We start from the raw sequence: 23,964 nt of genomic DNA on the forward strand, positions 1-23,964 counted from the left end.
AACCACGCATTTATTTTTCCATTTTTACGATTCTGTGAATTTCTGAGAAGATACTGAACAATGTATATACGTCAAAACCGGTAACTGCTCGCATGGCATCCAACAATTCATTCATTCGTTCCACTTCTCCTGCTTGCGCCGGTTACAGGTCGCGGTTGTGCTGGAGCTGATCCCAGCAGTCAACATGTGAATATCTGGGTACAACCTGGACGAGGCCCACATGAAGGACAGGCAACCATTCACACTCACATTCACACCTACGGGCAAGTTAAAGTGACCAATTTAACCACAGCATGCTTTTGGAGCTGGTAGGAAGAGTACCCGGAGAGAACCCGCACAGACACAGGGAGAGCATGAAAACTCTACACAGAAATATCCCAGGCCAGGAATCGAACAGGGGACCTTCTTGCTATGAGGCGACAGTGCAAACCGCATCCAAAGATTTTTTTGCAGAAAGAAAAGTTTTTAACCAACTTGATTATTATTGTATTTGTATTTTTATATAAACACATGTTCTAACACACACACACACACACACACACACACACACACACACACACTGAGGTGCTCTACGATCTAACTGCTCAGATATGACATGAGGTGGCTTTTATTTTTTCATGAGCTGTATGACGGCTTTTATTATGAAATTCTACATGCAGTTCACCAGAAGTATGCTTTTATGTGGTTAAACACTTTTTTACTGCTTTTGCCATAATTCTTAGTGTAAACGTACAATGAAGTGCTGCCTGGATAGTCTCTACAGAAGTGGAGGCTGGCTCCACCACAGTGTATACTCTGAGACTTGATTCCTGTTGCTGCTCTTTTAAAAATTTAATTTCATTTTTAGAAACTTGCTGAAATATTTCAAACTGAACTTCACAGACAAAGGAAGGTGCGTAATGCAAACACATTTTCCTTCGTGGATGAATACAATATACCCAGTTTGTGTCAATGTTGTCATGTAAAAGTAAAACTCATGTAAAGTAAAACTTTGGACTCCCTCCTCCCTCCTTCCCCTTTGTTTTCCTCAAGCTCATTAATCATTTTAACTTCAAAACATTCATAGCAAAGCAGATAAATATTATTTATTGATTATATATGACATTTTATTTGATTTAGGAATCTGTCTACTTGATGCTCTCAGTCAAGTTATAAATATCAAATGAAACATAATCACACCACAAAGGTCAAAGGCAGATAAGAGCATTATTTTAGATATCAGTTGCATACTGGTGCTTATATCTCACAAATGTTCAGATCATATTACAGATTCTGTTTTATGACAATGCAAGCCAAGGAATATGTGGTTGAATCTGATAACACCGTTAAATGCTGGTGCCCAACCCCTCTTTGTGCTTGTCTTGTAGCCAATATTTCACATTTTCACTGCGTTCAAGTCAGTACTGATTCAGAAAACATCTTCGTACACACAAAGACAACCTGACGTTTCAATTACTTCAGGTCAAAAGGTTAGAAACTGAATGAAAAACATACTAATAACTAGTTATTCACTGTCAAAAGCAACATCCATGTCCTCTAGGACTGGTCTGAAACATAGGTATAAACGTGATGGTTCACCGTTTCAAACATTTTCACCCAGGTGAGATCCAAACGTTGTCTGTGAATAAAGTTTGACATGGAGTCACTTCTCTGTGGTATCTCTTTTTTAATCATACTCAGATTAGACAAGTGTTCACTACATTGTGTGTCACAAAATTAATTGAAGTTTAATATTAATTACATGCTATGACAGCTATGACATATTTTTTGACAGTTTTATATTTATTATAATGCTACAACTTTGCTGTTATATCAGTGCAAACTTCTCAGCTGTGGGTCAATAAATAGTTATCTCAAATTATTGTAACACAATGATTATCTATCAAAATAGCTGGAAAGGCAATAAGGGAATCCCAAAAGAAAACAAATTTTAGATTATGTTGATATTTATACGCAGCTCATGAAATGAAAAACTACATGTGTAAAACACTTGTACAGCAGACAGCAATGCAGTTTTATGAAATAATGAAATATTGTTCATGATCACAAATTTAAACATTGAAAAAGTGGGTTGACAGGGTCACGTCTTACAGCAGGGAAATAAGTATTGGACGCGCCAACATTTTTTTCAGTAAATATATTTCTAATGGAGCTACTGACGTGAAATTGTCCCCAGATGTCGATAACAACCCACATAATCCACACATACAAAGAAATCAAAACATATATGTCCAAAGTGAAATGACGCAGGGAAAAAGTATTGAACACACGTTTTTTTAATACTTTGTTGGTGATGAAGCTTAAGACACCTCCTGTAGGAGCAACTAGTCACAGGCTTTGCTCAGGTGTCTTTGGCACAAACTGTCTTCAAATATGGAACGTTCTGGGATTCTCTTCTGTGAACTCTGACCTTCAGTTCTTTCCAGATATTTTCAATTTGGGTGTTTGACTGGCAGGTTTCATCTGGTTTCTCGTATTTCCATGCCTTTCTGTACTTTTCTCCGTGCGGTAAATACTTGTGCTGCATTGACATACAATCAGGGAAACAGCAGACGGGAGACGGGAGAGACATCTGCTGGACGGAACGACAAAACAAATAGAAACGGCATGTCAGGACCCACATGACATGTTTCTGTGCTGATGTCATGGGGTTTACAGTAAATAACATAAAATATAAGAATATATTCCTGTGTATTTTGTAGTGTACCTGGTACTGCTATACCAGGGGCACCAGCTTTTCGTTATTGAGGTCAGACGTTTTTTTGAGTTTTCTTTTGTAACTCCATCACATCCAGATGTATATTCCGTGGAAGAGGATGGTAAAAGTTCAAACATTTTAACTTTGAACAGCATTGTCATCTCCTGTTGCTGTCAATGGTTTTCTCTGCCGACCTCACCAAAGTTTTGCCATCCTACTCTCGTCCGCTAAAATGATATCTGGTCTGCCGTCAGTTTCATTTCACTTCATTACACTATCTGTCATGTGGGTTGTTACCAACATCTGGTGACAGTTTCACATCAGTGATGAATACATGGTGTGAAAACATAAGCCAGCCATAACGAGCAAAGCACACAGTGAGCGTCTTAAAATGTTGATGTTTCTTCAGGTAGAGGAACAAATCCATCCTTGTGAATCTGCTCTGAAGCAACTGAAGTCGAGAGTCTGTTTACTGAAGTAGAGGCACCAACCGGCCTCTCAGTCCGACCGTCGCCGCCTTGTTTCTGACATTTGAGTCCAAACAAACTGCACAGCTTCATCAGCATCAGGTCCACGATCTCCTCCTCTTCAGAAGGCTGTGGATGACAAATGAAGGTCGATACACAAACAACACTGAAATAACTAATTTAGCTGTACATTATTACTCGTATTCTTCTTGATAATAATAATAGTAACAGTACCTTGTGGTGAATTTGCTCTTGACTGAACGCCACAAGGATCACTGAGATGAAGAGGTTGAGCACAACAAAGGTCATAAACACAATACAGGAGCCGATGAGGAACGCACCAAGCACCGGGTTGTAATTGAGAACCTGGGAAAAGGAAAGAAAAACCCTTGAACAGCAGCAAGCAGTTGTCCTTCACTGCTGGGGCTCTAATAATGTACGTACCTCTTCATAGTTAAAAATGCCCAGCTGCAGGCTCACCATGGTCTGAGCAGCGTCCAGAAGAGTGCGATAGGAGTACAGCTTCCACCCGTACATCAGGTTTGACTGGGGAAAGAAACATCAGATGAAAGCATTATTAGAAAGCTCATGAAGACTGAACCACACTGACTGTCGGAGTGAGACGCTGCTCACAGCGATGGAATAGGCCAGGAACATGATGGTCATGACCACCAGGAAGCCGGAGATATCAGCCCAGGCCCGCTGCAGCGTGGCTGTGATCATGTGCAGTTTAGGGTTCAGTCTCAGCAGGTGCCACAGTTTGACCGTCGCCAGCAACACCAGGAAGGCAATCAGATACCCCAGCACGGCGTCAGCCCGCGCCGTCTCGTGGAAACTTGCGTATCTGAAGGGAAGAGCAGAAGAGGAACAGGCTGTTCTTTCAGCCCGACGCCGACAAAACGCCGAAAATGTATTTGCACAGTCCAGTGTTTCTGTGTACAGAAACTCATAAAGGCATGTTTTTTTTCCCAGAAACATACTCAGTATGTCAGTAAAGCAGTAAGGATGGCATCAGTCAGTGTGCACACGTCCGCACAGTTCGTTCAAGAGGTTCATCACACAGAGACTGTAAACCTGCACCAGGATACACTTCACGGTGCGTTTAAAATGTAACAGTGATGTAACTATTCAAATGCCTGTTGTCAACCGTCTGAAATGTTGAGAGAATACCATTAAAACATATAGACAAGGTTTTTGAAGAAGTTAAGGCACATTAAAGCACATTTGTCTCCAATACCGTAACCAATTACAGTTCCTTTTGTAATCAAAGTACTTAACGCCATTATATGTAATTATGATTCCAACTCTCCACTGCTGGTTAGCAGATTTCATAAAGTAAAGTAAAGTACTATTGTACTCATGTACATGTACATTTGATAAAGTTATTGACATCATTACATTACATTTTTAACAGAGGAACCAGTTCCATTTCCAAAGTAACTTTGCCAATTCTGCTTATAACTTACTGGTCCTTGTTGTTCTGGTAGTACTCCATGTCCCGCTTCCCCAGTAAGGTCCTCCTGATGAAGAGCGACAGTGCGCTCCAGCTGAGAATGATGATAAACAGCTCTAGTAGGTTCCACTTGCTCCTGAAGTACATCCACCTCTGCTGCTTCACCAGCTTTGCCTGTCAGGACGTCGATGGAGCTGCCTGAGCTTTTTCAGTCATCGCAAACTGTTCACTGTAAACAAAATGTGTTTTACCTGAACAAACATGTAATAAATGATGAAGAGGAAGTAGATGGCCTCTGAGGCCATAACGAAGATGTGGAGCCCTCCAGTTGACTGGTACAGGCGCACACTTTGGAGTTCACTGCGGAACTGGAATGCTCCTGGATGAAGCACAAACACATGATGCTTCACCTGCGTCAGTGCAACAACTTTGAACATATGACCCCCGGTGCAGTACAGTACACATAACCACTGCGAACCAACCAATCTTTTAGAATTGATGTGATTTCATATATTGATAGTGATATCTAAAGTAATACTTATTTCTGCCCACTTGCACTGTAGAGCTGATCAGAAGCATATACAGTATTTGTGTATATGTGTCCACCTGGAAAATGATGGAACTGAAGCTTGAGTATACATACACACCCATTATAATTATTTATCACACACTACTGTCCATTTTTATTTGTCATCTTTATACCATTTACATTTATTGATGGCAGATTTCAGGTTTCAGAATATTTGAAACTTTTTTATTCTTATTCTTCTCTAATAAATTAAAATGTATTGTATGTTATTTTATTCTTTTTACTATCAAAGCATATTACAGATGTGCTCACATTATTTTGTTACACTGGACAGTTGCATGTATTACACCACTTTGTGTATTGCAATGACAATTAAGCTAATAGGAGGGGAGTAATTTTATTATAAAACACACAAAACCACTGAGCAATTTCTGCCAAAACCTTGTTTAATGTTTAATAATATTAGCTAATTTATTTTACATATATATTGTATTTTAAATGTATAAGTTGAAATGTATTTATTATTATTATTATATTATTAACAGGAAATTCATTATAACCAGTTACATTTCCAACAGAACTTTCTTGTCTCTGTTTGGAACTGCTTCATGTGCAGTTCCTCAGCAGACCGTGGACATACGTACCTGTGGCCGTTGTCTCCAGCATGAGCGTGACGATGCAGAAGAGGTTGACGTTGGCATTGTACACGGTGAACTCGACAAAGACGGCTTGCGTGTACACGTCCAGCCACCGGTTGTCGTAGAGGTACTGGAGGGATCTAGGGGTAGAAGCAAATCTTCACGTATTATCATGTATTTTTAAATATTTCAACAAATAATCTGTAATAATCTGTTACTGTTAAAACTACAGAGCCAATGTGAAATTTGTTTTTACACTGAAAAATATTTTTCTTCTTCACTCACCTACTGGAATTTTGTAAATCTGGCCCGAGATCCAGTGCGAAGCCTCCTCCTCTGTAGAGCACCACACTGCCCCAGATGGGCGACGCCCTCAGTTTTCTCTGAGACTGGTACTTCCAGGGGCTCTGGAGGGTGTGTGAGGTGTTATCAGCCACAGGGAGGCTCCAGGCCGGACCATATGAGCCCATGTCCTCCAGCTCCCAGGAGTACGGAGCGTGACAGTCCTTCACTGATGGCTGCATGGAGTGAGAGACGTGGCACGAGTTGCTCTGCACCCTCACCTGGCGGAGGCGGGCGCTCCCCACCAAGTTGGAGTTTCCATCCGTAATGAATCCTGTGACATATGTTCAGGTGACAAGCACAAACGTATTGTTTGTGAAAATAGCAAAAGCATCCTCATAGCAGATTCCAGACAGGTGTGAGGTTGTCAGATTTCTGATGAATCATACTGTGTTTGAGTGCCCAGAAGATCACTATATAAAATGGATGCATTGAGATTATTATTATTATTATTGTTGTTGTTGTTGTTGTTGTTGTTGTTAATGATGATGATATCATAAATAACACTATCGTCTGCATAACAAGAATTCTCCCATGTAATATGGGAGTATTATGTGTGTAATATGAATGCCAATATAGATTAATTCGCATGGTAAAAAGAACAAAAATCCTCATTTTCAAATTTTTTTCAGCAACAGCTAATTCAAAAATTCAAGGGTTTGTCTTGTTTTTATATCCCTGCTACTTTCCTCCCCTTCTACCTCTCTCTACTCGTGTCCCTGTGTTTCACCCCACCCAGTAGGGGCGTCTGTGAAGGTTCTCATTCATCCAAGTCATGATACCTTGCCAGGTTCATTCGTAGAGAACTGGACTTGTAGTTTACCAGACATTTATAAAACAAGCATTTACCTCTACTTGAGTAACAGTAGGTATTTTGTCACCTCTGCCAGTGTAACACCAGTTTTGCAGATGTTAGAAACAGCATACTGACCTGGGTATTCTCCGAACAGGCTGCTCAGCAGAGTTGTGTTTGCCCAGTGGAACACGTCTTGAATGCTCATACTGTCTGAGACGCCTTTGCTGAAACTCTGGCGGATGTGCTGTGTCAGGAAGTATGCGTTGGGGTCTCTCTGGCCGTACGCCACCAGCAGCAGCATCCACATGAAGCCCATGTAGGCTGTATGACACACATACACACACACAGACACACACACACATTTTAATCATTTATTCATGTTCACACAAATACTGAGGCCACAGAAAAAAATGAAATACAGAGTGATCAGCTATGGGGATAAATGCTAGTTTTCGTGTATAGAACACACATAGCCACATTTTATTGCCTTGCATTGTGTTCAGTTGTGTCTCCTACCCAGAATCTCCCGGATGAGGGCGAAGACTTTCTGCTCTTTAATCATGTTGTTCCTCATCCTCTCGATGTCGGTGGGTGGAGGTGGCTGATAGTAGCTGCACGTGCTGTCTCTTCTCGCTGCCCGTACCGCATCAGCATCATCTGATTGTGCAAAGTCATTTCATGCGTTTGTTTGAAGATTAAACGGTGCAACTCCAATGGAAAGTGCTGATATTGTACCTGGATTTTTGAGAGTGTTGTCGATCTGTGGATCTCCAAATTCCTCCATGTCAACTTTCTTCAGGACGAGAGCGAAGAAAGCAGCAAAACCGAGAACCTGTGACATAACAGAGTGTGCAATATCGTCCACAGTGATGTCAGAAGCATGCCTGTACTGTATGTATATACGTATGTATGTATGTATGCACCGGGACGTCCTGTCAATGGTAGTTTTTTACACATGTTTATTAGACCATTTTATTATATTCTTATACTCATATAAAATATATTTCATTCATTTTTTATGATTGATCAAGTTAAACATATATATCAACATATATCTTAAATTACATACAATTAATTCCTTTTCTACCTTAAAATGACTTTTTCCCACATGTTGAGTCAATGTGATGTCATTGACTCAACATGACATCATTTCTAATATAGTCAAATACATATGTTCTACATATTTTCGTGTGCTGTCCTCACCTTCAGTGGTTGGGTGATAAAGAGACTCTCAAAGAAGGACACCACCATGGAGATGAGCCAGCTGATGGAGCGATCTTTCCCATACGTCAGCCCGTACATCATGGTGAAGTATCCTGACACACCGCTGGTTGCAATCACCAGAATCCAGCCAACAAACACAAACCACCATGGCAGCCCTCCTTGGCAGCACCTCCTGCCACTGACGCTCTGCTCAGGGCTGGGGCTCCGGTCCAGTCGGTCCCCATCCAGGCTGGATGAGGGGAGCTGGTACTTCAGGAGGCTCTTCATTCCTTGGACCTGCTGCACAGCTCTGTTGTAGCTGTCTGGGTTTGGGAAAGCAGGAGACCCCAGGAGACACAGCTCTTTCTCGACATGTCGCAGCTGCCGGTAAAGGTACCGGCTGTTGTTGCTCTTCATTTGAACCCCGTCTGAAGTCTTCTCAGGGTCCCACACGCTGCTGTCTGTTGAGATCAGATATTACTAGTTAACAAGCCAAATCAATGATTGCTCACAAAATGTTGTGTCAGTTCACTGAAGTAATTTGAAATGTATTGTGATGCAATGCAATGTGGTGCAGTACGATATGATGTACAATTAAATATGACACGGTAAAGTATGATGATGCCATTTGGTGCAAGTTGGATTGGTTACAATTTGGTACAATACAATTCAACACAGTATCACATAATCTCATACAATTTGGTGCAGTACAATGCAGTATGATTCAGTACAAAACAATACGGTACACTATGATACGGTACTATGCCATACATTCTGACATGATGTGATACGCTACGATGAAGTAGAGAGTCTGATACCATACCAAACGCATTTTGACTCTGGTGACGTACTGTTGGGTCTGCTGTTGGTGCTGTAGATGTACTGTAGTTACCTTGTAGATTGACTGCACCTAAACTTAGGACCATCGATGGTTCGCTTTTCGAGGCGTCAGTGTAGAAGTTGCTGGCTGCTCTGTTCTGCTGTCTGATGATGTCCTCCACCAGAGACAGCAGAGTATTGATGTCCACCTGTTGACCAGCTCTCAGCTGAGGCAGAGGACTCTTCATGGTCTTTGAGAGCGACTGGGCGATTCTTCTGATGTCCTATGGGAACGTGGAGTGCTTGAGTTGTGCAGACCAGACGAGCTGTCACGTTCACTTAAGGTTTCCTCACCTTCATCACTGTGTCTGGTGTGATGTCCTTCTGCTCCTTCTGAGGAGAAGAAGTCTGTGAAGGAGACACACGACCAGTCTTCCCCTGCTTGGACTTGTCCATTTTAGCAGCTTTTTCACGTGGACGTGTGTTTCTGAAGATGCTCACGATGAGAAGATTGATTGGAAACATGATGATTGAACTTTGAACTCCAATCATAACCTGCTGCCAAGTAAACTCGATGTGACCTGCAAACCATAATGATGTTATTTCAAAGTCTGCTCATGATGTTCTTCTTTGGAGATCAGTTATTATTGGTTGCTATGGCAAATTGATGACCTGTGATATTCAGTTTCAGTTGACTGGATTCATCTAAGATACACTATGAGGATAAGATACAATGCAGTGTGATACGATACGATCTGATAAAATATGATACAGCATGGTACTGTATGGTCCGGTATGGTATGTGTGACATGATATGGTTTGATGCCATTCAGCATATAGATACTATATCTTACTAGGTAAGATATGATGTGATGCTACATGATACTATATGATACGACATGATACAACGTCATATGATACAATACGTTATGATGCGATGTGATGCGATATAATATGATACAATATGCAGTACGGTCCAGACCTGTAGCCAAATGAACTCAATGTGACCCGCAAAGCACACTGATGCAATTTCAAACATGTGATTTATTTGTTCTTCAGCTCTAGTGAGACTTCATTTTCTTTTTTCAATTCAAGGACGCATCTCCTGTGCCTTTGTGTACGTCCATGAAACAGTGAAGAGTTACATCATACCCAGATCCATGGTCTGCTCAGAGGGATCAGTGGGGACTCCCCAAAACATGATGCTAGTGAGCATGGTGCACAGCAGCAGAGAGAAACAGCAGGACACCCGCTGCACCCGGGTGAAGGTGCTGCAGGGGGGGCGGCTGATGACGGAGAACCAGATGTGGCCGTCACGGAAATCCTTGGCTGTCTTCATGAAGAACAGATTACTGGAAAGATGCGTGAAGGTTAATCGAATGCTACGACCGACATATCATCAACAAACACTTAGCTGTGCTCACCTGAATCTCTTCAGGTCCTCATCCGTGGCGACAGGAAACACCTTGTCCAGCGTGCACTCTCCTACATCTACGGCGAGCCAGGAGTTACAGAGGAAGTGCCACTTGTGACCACTGTCCACATCTTGGGACCGTTACTTTGCTGACATACCTGCATGTTGTTTAGTCGATGACATTTTTTACTGAGACAGCACTTTTCATACAAGCAACTGTAAGAAGATTAAAAAAATACTCTAGCATAGTAGCAGTTGCAGCAGTAGCAGTAACAGATGGTAATATTCTGGGGTTGATGATTTGCTGTTGTAGCACCATATTAAACATTTATACATTTCAAAGCCACCACCAACTACCATGCAGGATGTGCGCCCGAGTTGTCATGCCACAGCCTTATGCTCTGCAGCTCTCCCAGGGAAAAGTGCGTGGTGAGGAGGAACATGTCTTCCTCGCCCCTTTCAAACACATTCTTCTCCGGGTCAGTCAGGTGGTGCGGCTCACTTTCGCCCTCTGTGCCCAGCAGAGTCACCGTCACCTGAAACATTACACTGGTCATGAATTTATCCTGACCAGAGAGAAGCTGCCAGCAGCCTCTGAGCTGACCTGAGAGGATGTGGATGCACCATGTCGGTGTCCTGTGCTGACGGTCAACATGTAGAAATACTCAGCCAACGGGTCGTTGTCCTCCAGCACAGTTATCTTCACCTAAAATGTGACGAGAATTTATTCAACAAAAATAATGTATTCAATAATAATAATAACAGAGCACTGGTTGTACATGTCAGAGCTAAAAACAGCAGTTCATAACAATATATGACAAATGCTGTTTACAAGGTTTCAGATTCACCTTAGTTGAGTCCAGAATGTCTTTTCTGCGTGCCCACAACACCACAAGGAGGTAAACAACAAAGATGGCCCCCACAAAACAAACCACCACGGGATTGTTGGCAAAAGTGGCAAAAAGCTCTGCTGTGCGTGACACGTCCACCAGGTTTGGCATGACGAAGAAAGAGCTCCCAAAGAAGGTCAAGTGGTTGCAGAGGCACTGAGTGACCAGCGGAGTGGTGAGTGGACCAACCTGGAGGAAAACGTTTCATTTTATCCATGTACTGATGCAACTTGTTGAGTTTGCTCTCACTCACCCTGCAGCCATTCTCACTCCAAGAAGAGTCGTGCTCGTTCCAGTACTTGCACTGGGCAGCGATGGTTACAACATTGACAGTGGCGTTGATGGATTTGACCCCAGGCTCAACAACAGGCTTCATAACCAGGAAGTGAACACCAGTGGTTCCTTCTCTGTCGTTGGGACCAAGAACCCAGGTATATTGTTCCTCTGTGTCAGAATACACAGGGCAAACCATAAACACAGATTCAAGTTTTTAAAAAAAAATCTATTTATAGTTGTGTACATTTTACTGTATTAAGTTTTTTTTTTTTTTTTTTTTTTTTAGTATTTGGTTTTTCTTTCAAATTTCTTAAAATCTTCTCAAATTTTCTTCTCAAGCACTTTGAGCTGCATGTGATGCATGAAACTAATAATCAGTTTTTTTAACACTACTACTATTTTACTATTATTATTACTATTTGTAATAATAACAATCATTATAATCATGGTCAAAATTCCACTTAGAATTATGTCTTATTTATCTCATGATAACTGATGTTATTGAGTAATAGTAAACAACTATGTACATGATGTATATTTAGCTTTTAACTATTAACTTTAATACCTTCTTTTGAATCCGCATGAGGAATCTGAGTGTTGGCCAGGTAATTCTCATCACTCGGATATTCCTTGTATCCGAGCAACAACCTGAGAGAAATGTCTTCAGAAGGTTCCAGCTTTATCACCAGTGTAACATCAGGCGAGGGAACGTTGATTATTATTGTGCTAAAATTGGCCAGATCCACAATGGTGCTGTTCTCCTGCTCGACGTCCGGCCTGGGGAGGAGAATCTGAGGTGATTCACACACAAATCAGTCCCCAGAACCTGCAGATTTCATCATTTCTAATATAACATCTGTAAAGTTGATAATACCTCGATCTCGTCAGACAGGTTGTGAACAGGTATGATAGAACCGTTGACTCTGGTCAGAGTAACCGATCCCACAGTCCCTGTGATGTTGTCCTCCTTCCAGGAATATGGATTCCTCTCAAAACTCATCATCTGTGACATGTTCAGCAGATGTGACATTACGTGCTCTGTCAGTTCTGTGCAGTGGTTTGCTCAGATGTTAAATGTAAAGGATATACAACGAACAATATTTGTTCCTAATTCTGTTCAAGTAAAAAATCTTGATTCATCCCCAGGGGAGGCATTCAAAGGCACAGAGAGCAGTTGACCACACAACACAAAACAAATGAAGCTAAATAAGAAGAAATAAAAAGAAAATTAAACATAAAATAATCAAATCAAATAAATAATACATAATAATAAAACCCCAAACTACTAAGTTATACAGTCTAACTAATATTCTAAATAACATTATACACTACCGTTCAAAAGTTTGGGGTGACTTAGAAATGTCCTTCTTTTTGAAAGAAAAGCTTTTTTTCCCATTAAATTAAACATTGAATTAATTAGACTCGTCTAGACATGTGGTAAATGACTATTCTACCTGGGAAGAGCTGATTTTAATGGAATATCTACGTACACCTACAGAGGCCATTTTCACCAACCATCTTTTTTGTGTTCTAGTGCTACATTTTGTTAGCTAATCATGTCAAAAGGTGAATGGTGATTAGAAAACATTTGCGCAATTATGTTTGCACACAGGAAAACTGTTGACTAGAGAAGCTACAAAACTGGAATTGTCTGGATGACCCCAAACTTTTGAACGGTAGTGTAAGTATTTACAGATGTGTATTTACAGACTATATGCAGCAGAGTTTGTGCACTTTAAAAGTATACTGTAAGTGATCATAGTGTATAAAGGTCTGAACCGGTATCTTATTAAAAATATCTGCATGTACACTCACTCTCACATCTACGGGCTCATTTGGAGGGAGGACGTCAGCCGGCAGTGGCGGAAAAGAAAATGTGGACGAGCTGTTCCTGTTCACGTTTATGTCCTGCGCTTGCATTGTTTCTGGAGAAACTCTGAGAGCAGAATAAAATGTTGTCATGTTCCTTTTTATCTGTCAGTGTTAAATCCCAAGTTCACAAACCCCGTCCTACTACATTGTTTCTACCAAAGCACACCACCTATATCCATATACTGTATAAACCCTCCCTTTTGGTCTTTGACACCCTCTTATTCCGTCAACAGGCACAAACAAAGGTGTGAGTTGCCACATGCAAATTTCTGTTTTCTTATAAAGACTGTATGCAAATGGCTGTTTGTTTGATTATCTTATTATTTTTATTTTGTTACAAAGATTGAGACCCTTTGTTTTGTAAAGAGTAACCCACAACCTGTGTGAATGCATTAATTGAAGTGAGTTATCAAGTAGATGCTAATTTCTCTTTTTCTTTATTTTTAATTGCCATTTTTCTGGTTTGATTCAACCTGTTCCCACTTGGATATAGCGTTTGTTTCCCATTTACAGATAAAATCATCTACATCCACATCCGATACCACCTTCCATGTCTCTGTGTTTACATGTGCGCTCCACATTGATGGGCTCTCTCACCTGTTGACATACACGCTGATCTGCTCTGAACCAATGATGATGGGACCTTCGTTCACCTTCTTCTGATGAAGCAGAGCGCTCTGAATGTTGTTCATCCCACTGAGAAGAGAATCTGAGACTTTTTCCTGCCAAAGGTCAAAGCAGATGTTTGAGCAGCACAGAGCACAGAGGGGAAAAAGAGGCATCTGTGTTCTTACATTTGATGAAACAGTCAGAATATTACTGGCTGCCTCGATGATCGGCGTGGCAACGAAGACAACTTCTACATCGTCCTCAGCATCCTGGACAGTGATGGTGTTGAGGGAGGAGCTGAGGTCCAGCAGCAGAGCGCTGGCTTCTTCCTGCAGACGACAACAGAAGAGAGATTACATTTTAGATCCATATGTGTTTTTTTTATCCAAATGTTGGTGAAAACAGTGATGCCACAGATCTGTTTTGGACTTTTTTTTCTCCTTTAAATCCTTTTCCTCCTTTGACTATTCATTTCCATGCTCCTGAATTTATTATTGTTTTTATGGACTGAGCTCAACCTCTTTAACTTCTGCTACTTATTATCTTGATTTTATGTAAATTATGTCTTTGACTGTTTGAAGAGCGTTCATAAATTACTGCTTCTAGTTATGTTACTATTATTATCATGTTGTCGTCGTCGTCTTCTTCTTCTTCTTCTTCTCATCGGATATTCCTATTACATGATGTGGATACATACAGTATTCCTTCCTGCAGTGACTCCACGTTATATGAATGTAAACACGTCACCATGCAAAGTACTTAGACTCTCTTTATTTTCTTTTCAACTGTTTAACTACTTCTAGTAGAAACATTTTAGCCATATCATCAATCTGCATTCGTGTGTCTTTTTGTAATAGTCCAGCATCAAAAAGTTCAAAAATCAAGAAAATCTCTACACGTAATTGTACATGTATCTGTATAATTCTTGTATTGTCTAAAAACAAATAAACAAATAAAAAAAAATCTGCAATTTCGTTTCTCCTGAAATTTGCTCCTGATTTTGGGAAGAACTTTAAAACGTACCTGAGCGGTGGGACTGAGCTCATCAGAGCGTTGTGTGAGTACGGCCACAGCTCTGGCCGTCGTCTGCACGTCCTGACTCGTGTTGGTTGGAGAGTCGAGGAGAAACGTGTTCATTCTGGTCAGCATCTGTTCTCTCAGCTGAAAGAGAGGGATGAATGAATGAAGATGGACTCAGACCAGAGTGAAATTAGTCCATTTCTGTTTTTTTATAACCTTTGACCTGGCGTCCTTCTGCCCCTCGTCCGTCTCTGCGTTCAGCACTTCAGAAACTGAGGTGAATATTTGTCCCAGAGCCTCAGTGGAGAGTTGACCATCCTGCTCCAGCTGAGTCACACTTTCATCCATCGCAGACTGAAGATCTTCCACCGAAGCGTCAGAGCTGCTTTGTCGCACCTGAGAAAAAAACCCCGAATAATTTTAAAATCAACTAGAAAATTGCTTGAGTCATTTTAATGTGGGTCTGCACCTGGACGAAACCACCAACTGTTGCCATAGTGATGATTCACCGAACGTGTAGATATATAGTTTATGGGAATAGAGTGAGTGGAAGTAGTTGCAGATAGTGGTCCCTCAAACTTTGTAGAGTGGCCCTGTCGGGGTCCAGGGACCACAAGTTGAGAAACCACCTCGAGGATTTCCCGAACGCATAAATGGGGGTAGAGTGAGAAGTGGTCCAAAAATCAACTTTTTCCTTCAGATCCCATTAATTTCCTATGCCAGGAAAATATGTCGTTTTTTTAGTAACATCACACACGTACACAGACCTGCGCGTGGACAGTCGTAGAAGTTTCTTGGAATCTGTTTTTAACAGTCACAACAATGGACAAACGGAAGTCGTTGTTTTTATCTCCCAGAGGCAGGAACACAGATTTCACTACATCTGCATTGCTGCAGCGCAGGTGTGAACCTGAAAGACAAAATGAGAATGTTGATTCCGTCATGTCCTTCAAAGGATCTTCATGCAACATCACAAATTGCAAATCCTTGATGGACTTTACAGTTGGCACAATACAACACCATCGGACCTTTAATCTGTGCATCTCTACACAAACAAGTGCAACGGAAACAGAGTTAAAAGAGTGAACATGAACCTTTGTCAGTTTTCAGGCAATAGACACAGCCGCTGGAGCAGAAAGATGTTGGCTGGCAGGTGATGTCAAAAGCATCGAGCACGGTTCCTGATGGTGGCGAGATGCTACATGAGGGGGCAGCAGCAGCTGCAGGTGTTTCCGTAGTTACGCCTGCAGACGGTTCCGTTGGATCGGGACCCGGGATTGGTAGAGTGAAGGAGGCAAAACCTAGCTCCTCCGTCCCTGTTAGATATCAAGTTGATAAATAAAACAATTATATATCTTCTATGTCATTTTATTTTTTGTCTTCAGTGTGCTTGTGCAATCAGACTCAGGTTCAAGCAACACTATTGATCATAGAATAGAGTCGACTAGACTAGACTCGATTCATCTTCTATCCACCACCAAGTCACCACTGTTCTAAGATGTAAATGTACATACTGTATTTCTGTTGATATCATAGTGTTCATATCTATAACATCACAACCCACCATAAGCAATCACGGTGATGTTACGCATTGTGTCTCTGGAAACCTTTAGACGTCGGCTCTGCACGACAAACTCTGTGTCGCCATCCTGCTTGTCTATAAGATGTTGTCCTCCTGCTTTGGGGTTACAGTTGTCAGAGTTGCTCTGGGGAAAGAGATGCGAGAGTCTAATTTGAGTTGGCTGACGTATTACATCTCTGTCCAAAGTGGGATGTCTGTTCAGACTTACTGTCAAATCTCTGGGTTTCTCAATAAACCAAACTACAGGCGGACACTGCGCTGTCCCACAGTTCAGCCTCAGTCTCACATCTTCGTTCACTGTTACTGAAGAGCAACTGTCACAACTGCATGAAAGTGAAAACAAGAATCAGTTCAGATCTCGTGACGTCATGTCAAAACTGTTTAAACTGGACTATTGTCTTTCATCTTTGTGTGTTTCCACTGCAGCTGCAAGGGATTTTGCGCCATTTTATTTGTCTGCTTTAAACATTTTGTTAGGCAGCCTTGGGTTTTTTGAGGCATGTATTTTTATCTTTGTATTATCTTATTATTTTATTGTTTGCATTTGTATGTGTTGTTTTCTGCCTTTTATGTTGCTGAATACTGTATTCTGTGCATGTGAATGGTTTCCAAGGATCAGCTGGTGAAATTAGTTGTTTACTACTACTAATAATAATAATAATAATGACACAAAATGTAAGGGACTTTTAACAAAAAAACAGGTCACCTTAGAAACAGTAAAAACTGGATAAATAAAATTTGTAAAAGCGAATAAAATCATTTGTTTGTGGAATACATATATAGATTAAACAGAGTATGTGTTTCAATGCCAATTTCCTTATTTCATTGTCAATGAACTCATGTTACCTGATGGTGACATCAGTAAATTCCATTGGTTTCACAGTGATGCACTTGGACACAGGCGTAAGCTCAACCCATCTCTGAAACCAGACAGTTCTGCTCACGGTTACGGTATATTTGTCAAACTCAAAGGGGGTCGGGTCGGCAGGCACTGCCTTTCTATGACATGTGTTTCTTCCCCGGTGATGTTTCTGCACTTGCATTGTCCGACTTTGTGGACAGAAACAGAAACAGGATGTTAAGGTGACACTCAGACACACAACAAGCAGGACAGGAAGTTATAGCTTAAGATAACATAAGCTACGATAACATGAGAAAAGATAAGATTAGATGACATAATATACCATAGCACAACACAACACATGATAGATGACACGAACGATAGGATGAGATATGATGACGAAACTAAAACATATAACAAAAGGCAAAAGTGAAGTAAGGTCAATAAGTCCTGTCCAACCGCACAAGTTACTATGTGTTATTTAGTCCCACTTACCACATCTCCATGTGAATGTGAATCCTCTGCTGAGCAGTGTTTGACTTCCATTTACGCTCAGTGAGACGCTCTGAGTGCCATCAATCAAATGTGGAGTCACACTGATGTTTACGTCTTTGGAGTCGTCAGCACTCAGGTCACCTGTCTGTCGATGAGAGCAATTGTTTGATCATTGCACGGAACACTGATCAGAACAGGTATCATCAGTACATACCATGTTTCCATGGTAACTCTGGCAGGTCTGGAGGATTTTCTCCAAGTTCACGTCTACGTCAGATGCTGAGAAGGCGTTCATGGCTCGTACGTTCACTTTCAAAGGTCCTTTCAGTGACAAAATTTTTTTTTCATCACCAGTTGCACATTTAGAATAACTTGAGTGGTTCAAGCTTCGAGTACCTTCGATGGGGCTGCTAAAGGTGAACAGCTGCTGGCTGCCGTTGACTATTTCTCTGGTGTCTGACAGGGTGTCATTGGCTCCGGTCAGAGAGAAGAGAAGCTGCGCAGGCGCTCCTCGCTCCAGTGAAACACCAATAACGAGTTCATGGGAGTCTGGACACTCCCGGTCGTCTGCTGCGACGGAGGCCTGCAGTCCGTCCACAGGCTCCAGCAGACACAGCTGCAGCTCTGCCGACACTGTGCGGGCCGTGACCATGTTGGAGGCAGCTAATGTCAGGTTGTTGCAGCCGCGTCTGAGCTGCTCCAGTGCACCGACACTCAGTGTAATGTTGTGAGGCACGAGCCCTCTGACTGCTGATGAGTTGCCAACCAATTCTCCTTCATGGTGAATCGTGTAGGTGATATTTGTACCTGTTCAGAACAATGATGATGGTTTTATTTGTCCAGTGATGGAAATGTAGCTGCTTACAATCACAACTTCCCCTGTGTGAAGTGTAACAGTACTATTTTAATGACATCATCAAAGTAATGTAACTAATGACATCTGATTAGTTTCCTAAATGTTGAATGAATGTTTTCAACTGTTTCAAATATTTCATGTGTCAGTGTCTGAACTTCCAGCAGCATCAACTGTCAAACACCATCATCATTCATTCACACACTAAATCAGGACAAAAAAAAAAAAAAAGACCCAGAAAGTAATATTATTAAAACGTATAGACAAGTGTTTTGCAGAAAGATTGTAGTGATGAACATTTACAGTACATTTACAGTAATGTAACTAATTTGTTATGTTTCATTATTATTATGTATCTGTAATGTGTATATGTTAATTTTACGTTCATTCAATTACCAACTATACACACACACTATATTGTTCTTATTTTTATACTGTATGTCTGTTGTGTATGTGTGTTATATATCCCAAAGTTAATTTCTATTTTATGTTATTTTTTTGTACATATTCTGGACCCCTCTATCCTAGTAAGAGATAGTTGCACAATTTTCTATTCTGATTTTATTTGAAATGATTTTGCAGCATCAGACAGACTCACCAGCTGCGACAGTGAGCTGGATGTCAACAGGTTGGCCATGGAGAACGCTGCAGATGGTGCCGTTCTCTGACGCGTTCCTGCCGTAACACGTGATGTCAGAGAAGTCCCCGACAGGCTCCTGAATGGTGATGTCTCTCTGAGCTGTGACATGCCACTCGCTGGTGGAACACTGCACGGTGACAGTGAAAACCCCCCGGACTGCTGAATGAGTGTATCACTGTGCTCTCCATCCTGTCAGACAGGCAAATAATAGCTTTTGAGAAAGATCTCAGTCATCATTGTACTGTCTGAACTGACACACTGATTTCTAATATGGAGGATCAAAGTTAAACAAAAACAGCATTTCCCATTCATCTTCCTGAACTGAATAATTAATCAAACAATAAAATGAAGACAAAAATGTTCAGTATTCAAACAAACAAACAAACAAACAAAGAGATAAATAAATACTCTTGCATCATTAATGAATACATTTCATATATACCCCTTTTGCATTGTTTCGGTTGTTGAATGTATGGTTTACTGTTGTGTTTTTTCAGTCCTCCATACCAAACAATGGTGTGTGTGTGTGTGTGTGTGTGTGTGTGTGTGTGTGTGTGTGTGTGTGTGTGTGTGTGTGTGTGTGTGTGTGTGTGTGTGTGTGTGTGTGTGTGTGTGTGTGTGTGTGTGTGTGTGTGTGTGTGTGCGTGTGCTGTGTGCGTGTGTGTGTGATGCTCACTCTTCTGGGCTGTAAGGGTCGATGATGTGTCCATCTCCAGCTTTCAGAGCACACGTGAGGTTTCCCTGAAAAGGGTGTAGCAGCCACTTCACAGTGATGGTGACGTTTTCAAAGACGGCTGCCAGTTTACTCATCAATAACTGGAGTCCTGAGAGGAAATCAAATATATGTACATCATAAATATAAATGAAATAGATTGCCTGTTACTGGCTGTGTTTCTGTCCAGTGCCACTGAATGGAAGACTTGATGAATGTGCCGAGGATATAATCTGTACTCTGGAATGAACACGTTATGTGTCTGACCGTGTTTGCAGTGGTACTCCACAGACAGGTAACTCCCCAGCACTGGACAGGGTTCACCAAACGAGCTCAGGTCCACCGGAGCGTGGCACGCCTGCAGCCCGCGGCAGCGTGCTGAAAAAACAGAACGTCATCACATCTCAGAAATACACGGCTGATTCTTCAGTGTTATAGGACACTCATTCCGATACTTAGAAATTCAGAATTTCAACCACTGAGAGTTATTAGGGGACATTATGATTGTGATTATTATGATTACATTATCATAATACATTTTATTTGAAAAATAAACACAAGGTCTCTGTGCAATAAAAGAACACAATATAAAATGCTGTATATAAAACATACAGTAAAACACAATGTAAAATAGTTAGATAAACCTCAAGAGAGAAAGACTTCAAAGATACAATTGGTGATTATGATGGTTTTTTTTCAGTGTCAATAAAGATACCAAATATGCTTCCTTGTCAATCTGGTCTATTCATGAAAAACATTTAACTTAATAACTTAATGTCACATAGAACAATCTGAAGAGATAACAGTCAGAGGACTGACAACAAAGAATAACAACAGATACAATGGTTAATTAGATCAATATAGAAATCATATATCACATCATATCATATCATATCATTATTATAGAATGGTATAGAATGAATAATGGTTTCTCATCCAATAAAGGGTTCAATCTAAGAAGCAATCATATATACTTCTCTCGCTTTCATAATTTCAAGATCTCCAACAGCACAGGAAACACAAACACACACACACACACACACACACACACACACACACACACACACACACACACACAAACACGTCAGAATACTACGTATAAATGTTTCACCACACCTGTCACCGAATCTACAACATCTATCCAGCTGCATTCCTCTTGCACAGACGTAGTTGTGGCCGTGAGTTTCGATCGGCAGTAGTGAATGGTTTTTCGGCCATAGAAGCTGTCGTCGATGTCTATAACTTGGCCAGAACCACATTGCAGTGTGACATTTTGTCCATCACATGCTATGGATCTCCAAGAATCTGAAAGAAACAAAGAACTCAATGGTGAGGAAAACGAATCTACGCAGCAGATGACACAGACACAACAGTGCACGCTGACGGTGTGGAACTGATACCAAACTGGCAGATGAAGTTCAGCTCCTGGCTGCAGTTGGCTGTGGCTGCCCACTGGAAGCCTGAGTGTCTCAGAACGTGTCCGCAGGCTGCGTCTGCATCTGGCAGGTCCACCCAGTTGTTGTAGCTGACATCTGAGCCGTCCAGCCAAGCAAGAGACCCTAGAGATGATTTAAGTTTGTATTTACAGTTTGTATAACAATTTAACACGAGTTTCACGCAAAATGCTGTTGTCGCTGTCCATTTGAAGACGAGGACGTTTGAGTCTTTTACTGGTTGTCAAAGATGCCATTTAAGGACTGGACATAAAACAATAAGATAGGACATTACAGGCTGTTTGACACTTGAATGAGAAATATGTGTTGTTGTACATGCTGCTTTACAGAGATAGCCAAAGCTCTCCAACCAAACTTCTATTCACAAACACAGCCTGCTTTAGGAGATAACAGGAAGATAATCTCTTTCATATTCTCTTGGGGCAAGATATATCGTATATAATTATGTATCTTTCAGGCACACTACATGGCTTTTATGAAGATAAAAAATATGTAAAAACAAGGAGCATGTGACCTCTCACCCTCGGTGGCAGCAGAGTCCAGTGTTAGGTTCGGTGAGGCAGGTGCCAGGCCGAGCCACCAGTCCTTGTCTGGCTCCAGGTGTTTCTGTAGAAACTGCTGCGTTTCATCGTTCAGAATGAAAGCGATATGACCGCCACCTCGCTCACACCATCCCTGGGCAGTGAGAAAGGGTCGCTGCAGAGTGACAAGCTCATAGCAGGAGCCGTCAAATCCCTCTTGGTGTTCTGGGCAGGAGAGAGCCTCCTGGTCGGTCTCAGCAGAGCAAGTCCAGCTCAGGAGGAGAATCATTAAGGCGAGCAAAGAGAAAGCAGCTCTGTCCATCTCTGCACCTGAACACTGTTAACACACACTCTGCAACATCAGGACTTTAAAGGACACTGACGTCAACAGCTGTGACAATGAAGGGAGGATTCGTGATACTGGACGGTTTCCTTGATGGCTGCTGGGCTTTGTGTCGTGACCATAACTCCCACTACACAAACAAGCTTCGGCCTCAGCTGAAAAGATGAAAGAGCTCACTGTCAACAGAGACTAATTGCTTTTCTTTCCACATTAATGTAGGGATCCACAGCCTGTGGGGAGAGATAAGCTTCTCCTTCAGACCTGTAGCTGCCATCAACATGTTAATTTTAACCTTTAAAAAGAAGCGCGGGTGCTCTATTGTCCCCTGGGTTTGTTGTCCAGACTGATAGTACTGAACCACTGAGGTTTAATTGCCACCTTCCTTTTCAAGTGGCACATTGTCATAAATTTCTCTTTTTGATGGACATTTATAAAACAAACAGTTTCACATCAGGAATGTTTTAGCACATAGATTTAATAATTAGGAGCGCAAACCTCTGCATAGTGATGTAATGAATACAAATAAATAAAAATATGTAGAACAGATTTGGAGCAAAATGCATGTGGTGCTACAGTCCTCAGCATGGTGAATAAACAAAATATACATAATACAATATCAAAAATAGTATAACAACAAAATTAGATGTGAGCCTAGCACTAGCATAAAATTAACTACTGTAAATATTGCACATGATATTCCTAGTGTGCATTTGTTTTAGTGCAATATCTCCCCATTGGTTTGAAAAAAAACATTACTCACTATTTGAATAGTGTTAATAATCTCTATATTACGATACTATGTTATACTACAACCTTGTTCACATTATTCATGCTCAAGTTACATTCTTTATGATTAATTACATATTTTAATTGTGTCATTAAAGTTCCCTTTCAGAAGGAGTCCTTCAAAGCTGTATTATTATTTATCAGTTTATCTTGTCTTTTGTATGTTTTATGTAGCTTTACAGCATAGTGCTGCAGTAAACAGTAAAAAAATATAGTACTTTCTTCTGCTGCTGACAGAGCGTTAACTCTTAATTTTAACCAATACGCCAAACACCAAATCCATTTTAAAATCCTTTCATGTCAGCAGGTGTAGCATACAGCCGAGCTAAAAACAAGGGCCTGTGGACTACCCGGATGTTTGACGTCATATTGATGAGACAGTGTCGGCGAAGGACGCGAGATCCCGTGAAAGTGTAGTTTCATAACGTCACAAGAATAATAAAACCACGCCAATAACTTTTTTCTTTTTTAACAATGTTGGCTATTAAAGGGACTGGTACTGTTGTTTCCGTTCTGCGGCTTCTTCACAGTAATCCGGTAACATTTCGATGGAGGGCGACAGTTTGACGCTAGCTGATAACAGTTAGCTAACTCTTCGTCTCCTTGCCTCCTTAAGGTTGTTGTGTGCGGCCGGGTGAGGAGATGTTTGTCCACGCAGACAGACGGTGAGGTCCACATCGCTAAGATACTGAAGGAGAAATTCCCGCTGGC

General features: G+C 41.2%; 1 protein-coding gene across 1 annotated transcript; it reads right to left on the reverse strand.

The window, feature by feature from the left end:
• Positions 1-2,410: 2,410 nt before the first annotated feature.
• LOC144741439 (polycystin-1-like protein 2) lies at positions 2,411-22,446 on the reverse strand (the record flags this gene model as incomplete). Its single annotated transcript, XM_078623965.1, is given in 36 exon segments — positions 2,411-2,521; positions 3,190-3,294; positions 3,400-3,531; positions 3,610-3,711; positions 3,799-4,009; positions 4,632-4,792; positions 4,870-4,997; positions 5,792-5,925; positions 6,071-6,401; positions 7,059-7,244; positions 7,440-7,580; positions 7,659-7,755; positions 8,127-8,587; positions 9,019-9,229; positions 9,300-9,526; positions 10,098-10,297; positions 10,370-10,494; positions 10,496-10,517; positions 10,717-10,895; positions 10,964-11,065; positions 11,208-11,438; positions 11,503-11,693; positions 12,091-12,316; positions 12,400-12,528; positions 13,341-13,461; positions 13,995-14,335; positions 15,030-15,167; positions 15,243-15,422; positions 15,794-15,936; positions 18,341-18,751; positions 19,396-19,612; positions 20,095-20,261; positions 20,417-20,527; positions 21,266-21,454; positions 21,550-21,708; positions 22,125-22,446. Coding segments are annotated over 36 exon segments (6,642 nt in total), but the record flags the coding sequence as incomplete, so codon positions are not given.
• Between the last annotated feature and the right edge of the window lie 1,518 nt (positions 22,447-23,964).

The sequence above is a fragment of the Lampetra planeri genome, unplaced genomic scaffold (genome assembly GCF_965212315.1).
Source record: "Lampetra planeri unplaced genomic scaffold, kcLamPlan1.2.h2 scaffold_546, whole genome shotgun sequence".
Lineage (NCBI taxonomy): Eukaryota > Metazoa > Chordata > Hyperoartia > Petromyzontiformes > Petromyzontidae > Lampetra > Lampetra planeri.